The sequence below is a fragment of the Empidonax traillii genome, unplaced genomic scaffold (genome assembly GCF_003031625.1).
Source record: "Empidonax traillii isolate 1590-97213 ecotype Southwest subspecies unplaced genomic scaffold, ASM303162v1 scaffold702:size1046427, whole genome shotgun sequence".
NCBI lineage: Eukaryota > Metazoa > Chordata > Aves > Passeriformes > Tyrannidae > Empidonax > Empidonax traillii.
This window is the reverse complement of record NW_020955895.1, coordinates 963,679-976,223: the sequence shown is the minus strand read 5'-3', so window position 1 is coordinate 976,223 and position 12,545 is coordinate 963,679. Positions and strand designations below refer to the sequence as shown.

The window sequence follows — 12,545 nt, the reverse complement described above, 5'->3', positions numbered from 1 at the left end:
CACTGTGGTGTCTCAGTAAAAACTCTCCCCATTAAATTATCAAGATCCCCTCAGACACACAGGCAGAAAACCAATTTAGAGATTTGCTCCAGCAAAATGCAGTGCAGGACACACTCATCGTATCCAACAACACCATCATTACTCTCTGGAAAGAAAGGTCACTTACCTGGCACTGCTTCTCTTTAGGTTTGGCCTCACACTGGAAGCATGTCACAGGCAGACACTGTAGGCACAGCATCCACAAGGATGTGGTCTAATCTTTCACTGGATCTTTTCAGATTTCATGAAAGGAAATGCGCTCTCAAACGAACTCACAGTGTTTTCCACACCCTGTTTCTTTGCAGGGAACCACAGACAGGTGTGGCTGCGAGTTACATACAATCAGCACACACCAGAGGAAAACCAGGGAGTTTATCCAATCGGTATCCATTTCTTAGGGGAAGGTGCAGGGTGCTCACCTGATTGAAGGAGATGAGCAGCCTCCTGCTGGGAGTAAGACCTGTTAGTGGTGTGAATGGAGCTCCAAGCAGCTGCTCTAATCACCATGGGAGCCACCATGGTTTGCTCAAGTCTGGCACACAAGCCAGACACAACCAATTATCCAGGGAAACCATTTCTGGCAGTGCACCCCAGTCACAGGAATGGTCACCTGGCCATGCTTCCTGCACCCATGAAGGAAAGGTTTAATTTCTGCTTTTCTAACAGACCAGGACTCCACCACCTAGGATACATCATTAGCCATGTGAGGGGTGCCCAAACCTTGGTCATCAATAGAATTCAAACTGTGTGTTGTCCTTGTCTGCTGCTCTTTGGGCAGAGCAAGACAGTGGAGGCTCCTGTCCTAATTTTAGGCACTCGTTACAGAGCTCGGTGTGCAGCACACACAGGTCACCAGATTTAAACATCATCACATCCTGGTTTGTCAGTGAGATGGAAACCCCTCCCCAAAGGCTCAAGTCCAATCCCTTGCCAACCTCCTGAGCTATTGAGGTGCCTGAACACTCATCTGTTGAGCAGATCATCTCTTTAGTTATTCCTTTTGTGAATCTACACGTGCTTATCTTATTCTGTTTATCACTAATGAATCATCAAACACTTACTTACGTGACAAGAGATTGCTGTTTGTGCATTACCAACATAAAACACGAGTGAGAAAGTGTTGGATGAGAAACTGTTGGACTAAACAGCTCCTTGTCTGAAATCTTTAGTGGTGCCAGTTCTTTTAATATTCAGAACTGTTCGTTTAAGAAATATTTAAAGAAAAAATGAAGTGACCAGCTTGTATAATCCTGTTCTCCCCCCCCCCTCCAGATTCAACACATCCTTTAAAAGAGCTTAACAGTAATCCTAAATTAATAATTCCCCTGAGTTTCCATGGTAATTTCAGACCTTCTTTTCTACTCATCTGTGAAAATGAGTTTTTACTCAGAGCAACTATCAGTTCTGGTACTATACACATTGTGTATAGGTACATATCTTGATATTTTAAAGTACTTTTTTGGAGTTTTTTTAATATTTTTTTTTTTATTTAATGGATCATTATTGGGTTTGTAGCAGATAGGGAGGATAGCAGTATCATCTTATTTCCAGGAAAAACTCCTCAAACATCTTTTTGAGGCCAGCAGACAGTTCCCTCTACACAAGCACTTCTTTAAAGGCCATTGTCAGAGGCCATGAGAGGCACAACATGTATTAAGTGATATGCAGCCGGCATAGGGAAGCAAAAAGATGGGTTTTTTTCCTCCTTTTTGTCACCTTGCAATATGGGCACTAAATTAGAAACCATTACTTTCAAGAGATTTGTATTTCACGTGAGTAGATGGTAAGCACAATAAATTATAGAAACAGGATGATAAATTATCATTTTCTCCATCAACCACCCTTCTGCCCATCTAAGACTTGAAAAATTCCAAATGCCTCAACACTTTTGCAGAGACGCCCAGAACTAGACAGACAAGATTCTCTGCAGGTCTGCTTGTTCCATGTGAAAGGTTTCTTTACTCTTAAGGCCAACTACCTTGAGGATGTTTTATCATCACTGATATTGCTTTCCTATATCATCTTTTCATCCTCCAAAAAGGGGGATGCATGAAAAGATACTTGGTTCTATTCTGATACATTATGCACTTTTGTGAGAAACAAATTTTCTGAAATGTGTTTACACAAACTTCAATTAATGCACATGACTGCACTGATTCTGATCCCCACATAAAATAATTGCTGCTATATTAGGACCTTCTCCACAGTTTCACTGTTAGAAAATAAACTTAGGTAGACATTTTAAAGGCATTCCACTGCAGAGCTTTCCTTCTGCAAACATCAAACACCATGACTGTCTTGGAAATAAAAAAAATAAAAAAAAAAATTTAAAAAATGCAAAGCAAAATAAATATTCTCAAATGAGCTTCCCAGGACTGCATTCATGATGGCAATCTCAGTTGTGTAGAATGAATAATCAGAGAACCAAGAGCATCACCCATCTTGATTTGTCATTTTGAACTTTTGGTGTCATAATTTAGTGTTTATGCAAACACTGGCACAGACTAAGAGGCCTATCACAAGGCAGAGACTCCAGACCACTGGTATAATTAGTATCTAAAACTGGTAAATAACTAGTATAACTAGTATAACTAGAAAAAGATCCATTAGACAGAATTAATAAACGTTTGGCACAAAAGCTTTTTTTCTTTCTTTTTTTTTTTTTTCATAGGGTTTGCATAGAGATTCTCTATTCAGCAAAGAACTTTAGAACCTGGTTTGTGATGGAGCACACCATGTCCCCCCTTTCAAGTTTACATGTATTTTTGTTTTCCGCTGAATGAAAATGTGTCCATTCCTTAGCCTAAAAGGTCAATGAACAGTGCATTTCAGGGTTAGATTTATCAGAATTTCCCTGAATAATTTTAATACCTGGTATTATGGAACCCACAAACTGCTTCACACTGCTAAGAAAAATTATCTATTTCATTCCATGAAATAGAACAGTACTAGCATTTCACATGACTGTTAGTACTTAATGCTTTCACAGGAAAACAACCAGAAAAACTCTTACAACCTGAAGAGACAGATACCTTAATTAGTGATGCAGGCATATTTAGCCAGGTTTTTTCCCTTCTAATTTTGTGTCAACTTTAACCACAAATAGTGTGGCATTAATAACAGCAAGAAGGCTATGGAAATGGAGAAAGTTAAACACATTTTTCTTGTTCCCTGTAAAATTTTATAGAATTTCTTGCCCAAAAATATTTTACTGAGCTTAGGAGGATGCACATATAGGCTGTTGATCAGGTTCTCAATCTTTCACCCTTCAGCTCCTTGTATGTTCTGCACAGCACCAGAGCCTGTGGATTCTGGTACTGTTAAAGGATTGTGGAAACAATTCCTGTGGAGAACCTTGGAAATGTTAAAAAAAAAAAAAAAAAACCAAACAAAAAAACAACAAACAAGAAATCCATTGGGGATTATTACTCTGATTTGTAAAGATCTTCAAGCATGGCAGTGGTAGAGCTCAATATCTCCATCAAAATTCTGCTACACACTTACAACTGTATTCTCATCTAATATCTAATAGCTCCACTGACATCAACTGTGTATTTCTAAGGAAATAAATAAATTTAATTTTTTAAAAAAATTTACTCTGGAGCAAGGGCAAAGTAAATAAAAATGTCTCACTGAAAGGAAACAGGAGACATCACAGAAAGTAAATTTCATCAGGCCTGTACGAGTTCATGATTTCAACCTCATGTTACTTGTACACCCACTAGTTAAAATTTAGGTCTACCAGGGTACTGAAGATAAGAGATTCTCTGTCAGAAAATAAACAGTAATAATGTTTCTGAGATGTCCAACTACTTACACCAACTAACAACTTTAATTGTGGAAAAAAGTGAGGGCCTAATCCATCTCTGATGATGTCAGCGGAATAAAGGCAGAACCTGTGGAATCATAGCTGTGTGGTATGAAACTATTTAATACAGTATTTTTATAGAAAAAATAATAGTTTTAAAATTCTATTGACATAATGTACAGCTATACACCTAAGTTATCCAAACACGTGCAGAGCTGCAAAAACATTCAAACAGAATTTGTATAAAAAGCAAAAATTGTCATTAAGAAAAGGGATTTAGCCATTTGTACAAAGTAATGTTCTTTTGCTTCAATTTGCTGTTTTTTTAGTTTTCATTTTATAAGTTAAATTTAAAAATTAGTCAACACACTGAATTAAGTATGTAGATTTTCATTTAAATAAATCAGTCAACAATTTTTTTATAAAGTATTTAACACTTCATTGTAGAAACATAGGCAAAATGACTATTATAACCAAAATGAAAAATACTGTTCAATTTAAAAAAATGTACTTAAACAAGAACCTGAAAAAGTTTATGATATGCATAACATTGTTCAAGCAAAATTGCACTAGTATTACATAAATCAAGAGTTTTATAAAGGCCCCAATATGGCAAAGTTTAGAAATAGGTAGTATGCATGCACAATAGTACAACAAAAATCTTTTATAAAACAGCAGTTATTTTTGTAATGCTTGTACAAAGGGAATAAAGAGCAACCACAAACATATTTAATCTGTTAGGTTAATATATTATGATAGCTAAAAGTCAGTCATGTCTAGCAGAGGAAGGAAGAATCCTCCACAATATATGTGTGAATACGTCTTTTGTGCCTTTTAAAGTTATGTATAAAATATTTTGATTCAGTTCAAACCTGAAAGCAATTGTATTCTTTATTTCCATCAAAATTAAAAAAGGTGAGTCAGATTTTGCCTCTTAGCAACAACAGAAAGCAGACCAGGCCAGAGAAATGCTGGAAACTGATACTGATGCTTTTCACTTTTGAGAACTGGATTTTGACTTTTAACCCAGACTACTGAAACTTGGGCTTTGGCAAGGTTTCACTACTGTGCAGTTTGGTTCGTTTTACCTCCACAATACCACAGTTTATCTTAATTTAAAGAAACTGCTGTGTTTTGAATTCTTTAATATCACTAAACAGGCATGAGGGTTTTGTTGTTTTTTTTTTTTTGTGTGATTGTCAAAACCAAATGCTGTGATCATCTGAGTGTGCTTAAGGTTTGGGGTTTGGTTTTTTTCCCTACTGCTCGGTACGTGTTGGGGAATTATTAATCCGTAAGTAATGCGTGTGATTAGGTGAAAAAAATGTAACACATGTGTAGGCAATGCCCTCTTGTGCTCTAGGGTGGCTACTGTCCTACAGGACTGTTGGAGTTCAGATGCTTTGTCCCACAGCAAGTAAGGTTTCAGCTTCCAAGATATATCTTTACTATGTTCTATAAGGTTTTAATAAATACAAAGCTTGTTTACATGGTATATATGTTTAGTATATCATGTACAGTCACTGAATTTCTGAAACATAATCATTGTGTTCATGCAGATCATTAGATGTCTCATTTCTATAGTCTTGTTTACCTCTTGGCAACCTAAAGCTAATTTGAAAGCAAGTTATGTTTGTGAAAAGTTATCTAGCTTCATCAGGATCTGAAGAGAAATTCTAATGGGCACAAAGAAGAGAGTAGACCATTCAATCATTCTTCCACCATTTAAAATAAACAAAGTTACACACTGTACTACAGCTTCCAGACTACATAATGAAAAAGTGCAGATACCATCTTCATCGATTAAGTAGAACCAAAAAAGTTCATAGAAAATAGATTGCTCATTTTCACGCTACAAACGAATACGCTGTTTGCCATTTTAACAAATTTAAAGGTGTGTTATTTCAGCAGCATTGTTGTAAATTGTACCGTAGTGCAGTTTCTTTTTCATAAAAATACCTTACAAATGGTCAGTCAAAAGTCATCAGCAAAAGAAAAACCCAGAAAACAATCAACCAAACAAAAAACAGAGGTAATGCTGATGCCAAAACAATTATAATACTGTTGGTACATAGAAAAGTAATCCTTATATTTTATACATTTATACAGAGTATAAAAGGTAACAGCAGATTATGCCACAGTCTCCCTTATCCCAATATCTATTTTCTTTGGAAGAAGTTCTCTTCTTTCATCAACACTTGCTAAGGAGTTTCGACAGTTTTGTCCATCCACGTATAACTTTGCATATACTGGATTGGCGTAATTTGTTGGCTGCAGAGAAATTAATGAAACATTAGATCAGCCAGATTAAACCAAAGTTAACATTTATGGAAATGGAAATGGTTTTGGTAAAGCAAGAACAAGTACACATAAAATACAACAGGACGTATTGAATAGATACCTGGACGTCTGAAAACCTGATAATGAGTTAATTATTTAGTTAAAAATTAAATTCATGATGAGACATGCTATTAAAATAACAAATGACATGACATGCAGCATATTATGATATTAAAACCATAAAAACAATGACAAAAATTAAACAAAAACCTTGAAAAAATGTCTTTGAAGTTGACTTGTCCACCTTATTACACTGGAGGATCTCAGAATAGATATGAAGGAGTTTATAGAGAAGGTGCACTGTGAGACCATGTGACAAGTTTAACAGTAGAAAACTGCAGCCAACAGTTTCCATATATTACCTGTTCTAAGACATCAGCATCCCATCAATAGCTGACCATGTTTTCGAATTCTGTGGCCCAAATACACAACATGATTTGACCAAAAAATTCAATACTTGTGTAACGTAAATTAAACTTTAATAATAAACCAGCATAAGTGTTAATATATCATAGTAGTTACAGATTGAGAAGTCTTTTCTCAACAATTTTGGTAATTTGGACTGTAATGAAAAACATCCATTGAAATGAGTGGCACTTCAGTATAGGACAAGTCCATTTTTAATGCTGCAAAGCACTTCAGTGTGTGAGAAATCTCCTGAGTCTGACAGCACAGAAGGATGTATAACACGGAGGAAAACTTTCTTTCCTGTCACTCATGCTAAGGAGAGAACACTATCCAAGGTCTGTCATGTCTCTACCACTTCCTTCACACTTTGTGCCTTTATTGTCCCTAGAAAACCTTTGCTATCCAAGTCATGTTCAGCTTTTTGCTATAGAAACTGGAAAGGGTGTCCTGTGGTCAAAATCTTCCCCTTCCTTAAAACTAACGGGACAGCACAGCTGTGCTTTCACAAACACTCAGTGGTACACCAGCGAGCTCTAAAATAGGGAAATTAATTTGTTTGGTGTACATAAGAAATGGCTTAACTTTAAATTAACCAAACCAGAAATGGGTAGGTTTTCTCGACTTGCAAATGGCCTGAGTACACCCAGGGAAACAAGGAATGAAAGATGTCTAGAGTCTTAGTTCTTCCTTTCCCTGTTGATCAACACTATTTCTGAGCCAGGATTATAATCAGAAATTTAAGAGAACAGAAATGTAGTTCTGTTTCAATCATCAGGACTTTTTATCTCACTGACAACCATTACTAAGGATGATAAGCACAACAGAACAGACACCTGGCATCTATATAGTGCCTTAAAATTATTAAATTATATATAATAGTAATCTCTGCCTCACGATACCTCTTTGAGTGGCTACTGATAGCATAAGGCAGTACAGTGAGATACAGAGAGAAACTGGAGCCACTAGAATTTAAGAGAAAGAGTTAATATGGGCAAATATTCCATCTTTCATCATCCATGGTTCTTTGCTCCATTGGAAAAATCACACCCTATAAAAATTGTTGAGCTACCAAATACAACATATTACAATCATGCAAGAACGCAAATGGCACAAAAGATGAATATATTTTGAGGCACATGAAAATGAATGCTGACGTCCCTTTTGTAGTTTGAATTTCAGTGTTTCCAAACATAATTGTAGTAAAAAAATCAGATGTTTTAAAAGGAACTGGTTTATGATACATATCCATTGAAAACTGAACAATCAAAAAAAAAATTGCAAATATTAAAGGAAGGTGTGAATTTCAGTGTGCATCAAAGTCCTCTTAAATAAAAGCACTTGTTTCCATTCGTTAGGATCATCTTTCAGTTTGATAAACTTGATAAATGCGTGTAATTACATAAGAACTGCAAATACATCACGATACGTGGCTGTGAATACCATGCTAAACTTATATAATGTTATGGAAAAGCATCACATTGTTTCAGTCCTTTGCAAAAACAGACTTGAAGTTTCAGATCATGTTACAATGATGGGTACAAATGAAATTTTGTATGCAGGGAGGGACCCTTTATTTCAAATAGAAAAATGTATTATTTACTGTTGTTCTTCTTTCCATTAAAAGAAAAAAAAACAAAATTAAAAACAAACAGAAAATGTCTCTAATCAAAAATGACAGACAAACTTTCTTTAGAGAGGGGCTGATGTGGAATGAAATGGATTTGAATCATCATTTCTCACCCCTGTTGATAGTGGTCCTTTCAAGTCAGAGTTTAGGTAGATTGATGGAGCTGTGTGGGGAAGCTTGAATGCAGTGGGCCCTCCCCCTATGTATCTGGCCTGTGTAAACAGAAAATTTTAGTTTCCGTGCTAGCAGAGCATTTTCCATGTGTAATTATCAACACTGTTAAGTAAACAGTGCACCAATTAAAGACAATATTTTAGAGTGATCTACGTTTAAGAAAATCTTCTTGCAGGTATCCCTCGGCACAAAAAATGAAGCCTCAGCATTTTACAGTCATTTTCCACTAAGGATTAGAGCCAGACTTCACAATAAGCACCAGCTCAGTCATTCTGCCTCCAGTGAGTAACTCCATTTTCAGCTTACCTCCTGTATTTAGCACCCTGACTATGTGATTCAGCAATGACATTCCTAGAGCTATCAGTAATCCTGTTACTGCTTTGTCAGAAATGCCACAGAGGGATGGCTGCCCTTTGGTGTATGTCTGATTATGGAGCTCTAGGAAAGATAGGGCGGCATTACCCCGTTCATCCCGTGTCACATCACTCAGGGAGCTCAGTCACTGCAGAGTGGTGCTGCAGAAGTGACAGCATCTCATACAAGGAAATGATAATACTTACTAGCTTTGTGTAAACATTTAATCTATCCATCCTGCCAGCAATCCCGATTCTTTATGCCTTTGGAAGTTTTCAGGTGTGAAATAAGTTAGTCTCATATCTATGCATACGCTCTTTGTGGTTGGCAACTTTTTGTCTATGACAAAAAACCTTGTAGTTCAGTTCTAACACTATTTTGATAAAATGTAGGTACTAGGAAAAATGGTCATCAGCAAGAATCAGACTATAAACCAGCTGTTAATATATAGATGACATTTACTCTAATGAAATCCAACTTGCTTTTACATTCATTAACTAAATCTAAATGTCATTGTTCTATGCTTCTATTCATTACATTTAAAGTCAAAGCCTTTGTAAGACATAAAATAAGTAGTGGTTTTGCCACTAGAAAAAGAAAAAAAAATTACCTTTTCTGCATTTAAAGTAAAATCTGAGGCTAAAAGACCAGCTTCACTGTGGTCATGGCCCACCTCATACATGTTATAGGATGGATTGCCGATTTCTACATTGATTCCTCCATTTATCATGGGTTGTCTTCTGATGGTTTTTGTCCTACAATGCATAAACACAGAAAAAGAGAAGCCAGAGAGTTTTCAAGTAACTTCTTGGATATTATATTCCTCTTTAATATCTAAAAGCAACAGGATGAAAAAGTGTTTCCTGCAGAGAGACAATCAGCAAATCCTTCCATTTTCCAAGCAAAGTAACAATCTGAGTCTATGTATAGATCTCACAAAAGCTGGAGGTAGAATGTTAATTTTTCTCTCAGTTTGGCTGCAGTGGTGTGAATCATCCAAAGTGCTAACTCGTTGTCTAATAACCCTGACTTCCTCTGATAATCTCCAGATTTCCTTTGCTTCCCAAGGAACGCCTTTAAAACTCATTGCAGATTCCCTTCAGGAATGAAGATGGAGTGAACTTGAGTCACATTCCCTCTCTCACCCACTTCTATTTCAAATCAGTTGCCCAAAGTCAGTTGTAAACTGAGGACAAGCAAATGGTTTCATTACAATGCATTAAAAATGTATGAACTTCCTGTAGCTCCAGTTTGTATTCCCTGCCAGTGGTTATTGGAAAGCTTCAGTTCAACTTGATTTTTTTTTCAAGCTTTGTTAAAAGGCAGTCTTTTTTAACCTTGAATTAGGTATCAGTAAAGATAAGTGACTGAGTTGAATTGTTGCAGTTGCTGAATTCATTTCTTTTAGCTAAGGAGGTGATTTCAGTCTGAGCAATTGAAATACCCTCAAGAGGGTAATTTTTTCCAAATGCAATATGTTCTCTAGAATTACAAGGGAATAATAGGGAGGTCACAGTCAGGATGATAACAGTAGAGTCTTCTTGTTGGTTGAAAAAGCTGCAGTCCAGTGTTTGAAATCCAATATACTAAATGATCTGTATTTTTAAGAAATAGCATAGAAAAAATTTTTTTCTAAAATAAGCTCTTGACTGTAGCATAGAAGTGCTGAACAACTACATCTACTTTAGTACTTGACAGTCTTCTTTGAGGAGATAAAATAACCCTGAAACATATTTTCAAATATAATTTTAAGAAGAAAATCCTTTATTGAGGCTAGTTCTATTTCTCTACTGAAATCTATTATTTAACAAGTGATTCTCAAAACCTTAAATAATTTACAGGCCAGCAACTGGTTTTCAGGATTTGGTCACCACTACAAGTTTGTGTTTTAGGTACAGCAGCACATAATGACATCCATGGAGCTTGGCAGGGTCAGCATTAATACCAGTATGGACAGGGAATGTATTTATCTTGTTGGCTTTACAGAAAGGTTTTAAAAATTAATGCTTACTAGTTTACACCAGAGTTTGCAGGGGAGATGCCAGATGATAGTAACTTAAAAGATTCTTTTAGCCTGGAGGACTGAAACAACCTCGTAAATGGTCACATTCGCAGAAACAGCAGATTCATCACATATTTCTAAAGGACTTAACAACAAGACATTATCTTGGTTTCAGAGGTGGGGTAACAAGCCCCAGGAGAAAGGAAGACAGCTGCTCAAGGCCAATGAGCAGCACAGCTACAGGCCTGAAATAAATGGTTTTGCTGTCTGATTCCCACTCAGGTCTTCCCTAGTGGGCCATGTCCTTATTACTAGGAATCTTTCCCGGTTAAATCTGCATCACCATCAACATCCCATTCTTATTTCTCTGAACGTGAGAAAATTAGCAGCTCTCTCAGGTGTGTGCATGCAGCAGAAACACTCCCTGCCTCCCTGGCCACCCAACATGGCCTTTGAAGAAATGGCCAGAGTCAAAAAGTCTAATACGACTCCCCAGGTTCATTATCAGCTCTAAGGCCCCTATAACAAAATCAAAATCAGTCCTGGGATTTGGCTTCCCATGCAGGATACTAAAGGAACACAGCAATGACAGCAAGGCTTGGGAGTCTACAGTAAGCACTTTCATCATTGTTTACATCTTCACTATAACTTGAACAATACCAATTATGTGTTTTCAATTAAATACATTAATTCTATTTATTAAGTTGTCTAAGTCTCTGAGTAAAGTTATTAACACTTGCTATTAACAGCCTTGGCAGGATGGAGCAAGGTGGATAAGAACTGCAATTTTTTTTTCTAGTGTATGTGGAATATAAGTATAAATAACAGACATGGTTTTTCCAGCAAGAACCAAAATGTAACTAATTCAATTCACTGCATCCAGAAACAAGTTTGGGATCATTTGTTGTGTGGCTTTTTTGTGGTTTTTGTTTGTTTGGTTTGGTTTTGTATTTTTAATATCTACTCAACATATACAAAGTATATCAAAAAGATGCACATACTTTAAAGATTTATTTTTTACATCATACATCAATATAAAGTTACTTACCTTCGTTTTCTTTTGCAAAGAAATAGTCCAATTACTAGTGTAGTGATCAAAGTCACCAGTAAAACAAGAGGAACAATGATTGCTATGCTTCCTAAAATAGAAAGGAAATATCATTGAATACTTATGGCTTCACAGCTGTAAAACAGTTAAATTAATTAAAAAAGAATAATTTCCCACACCAAAAAACGCAAATTTCATGTGATGAGCTTCAGTGATTTGAGCTTTTAATGCTGATCAATTAAAAAAAGCAACCTCATTACAAATAATAGTGTACACACAAGTACTTTATAAACAAATCAGGAGTTTCCTCTTTCTGGATACCAATATACTTGGAACTAATTCCCTGCCCTCATTTGCAGCAATACCCTGTGAAAATATGTGAAATTGCTGAACAATTTGGATTGGAGTGGCCTCTGACTGCCACCATTATCTTCAGCAATGTAAGTCATACAACTATTAATTTAAAACATTCACTAGACTTGGCTTTGATTTAAGAATTCATTAGTATTTATACGTATTTACTACTTTTATTTGTGAAAAAACCAAAAAGTAGTGAGCAATATTCATTTCTAGATGGTTGCTGCATTCCTTCATTTTACTGCATTGCACTTGAGAGCCAACAATTTTGTTATGTTGATACAGGCAATCACAAAAACTATGTGCTTGTAACAATAATGCTTAATGCAGCAGAAAGACAGTGCCCAGATCAGACAGGGATTTTAAATGTGAGGAGGAAACAGGGAAG

General features: G+C 36.1%; 1 protein-coding gene across 5 annotated transcripts in view; it reads right to left on the bottom strand.

Annotated features, from left to right (window-relative positions):
- Positions 1 to 3,849: 3,849 nt before the first annotated feature.
- The window catches only part of LRP1B (LDL receptor related protein 1B), a 671,639-nt gene continuing 662,943 nt past the window's right edge, over positions 3,850 to 12,545 (bottom strand). For 2 of the 5 annotated variants that reach the window (XM_027900055.1, XM_027900059.1), the window contains 4 exons: positions 11,801 to 11,891; positions 9,361 to 9,505; positions 8,336 to 8,434; positions 3,850 to 6,118 (listed from right to left, as the gene is read on the bottom strand). In XM_027900055.1, coding sequence (XP_027755856.1) covers positions 5,978 to 6,118; positions 8,336 to 8,434; positions 9,361 to 9,505; positions 11,801 to 11,891 — 476 coding nt within the window. In that variant the 3' untranslated portion in view covers positions 3,850 to 5,977. Of the gene's footprint in view, positions 6,119 to 6,549; positions 6,600 to 8,335; positions 8,435 to 9,360; positions 9,506 to 11,800; positions 11,892 to 12,545 lie in introns of all 5 variants that reach the window. The other 3 variants (XM_027900057.1, XM_027900056.1, XM_027900058.1) reach the window with 3 other exon arrangements.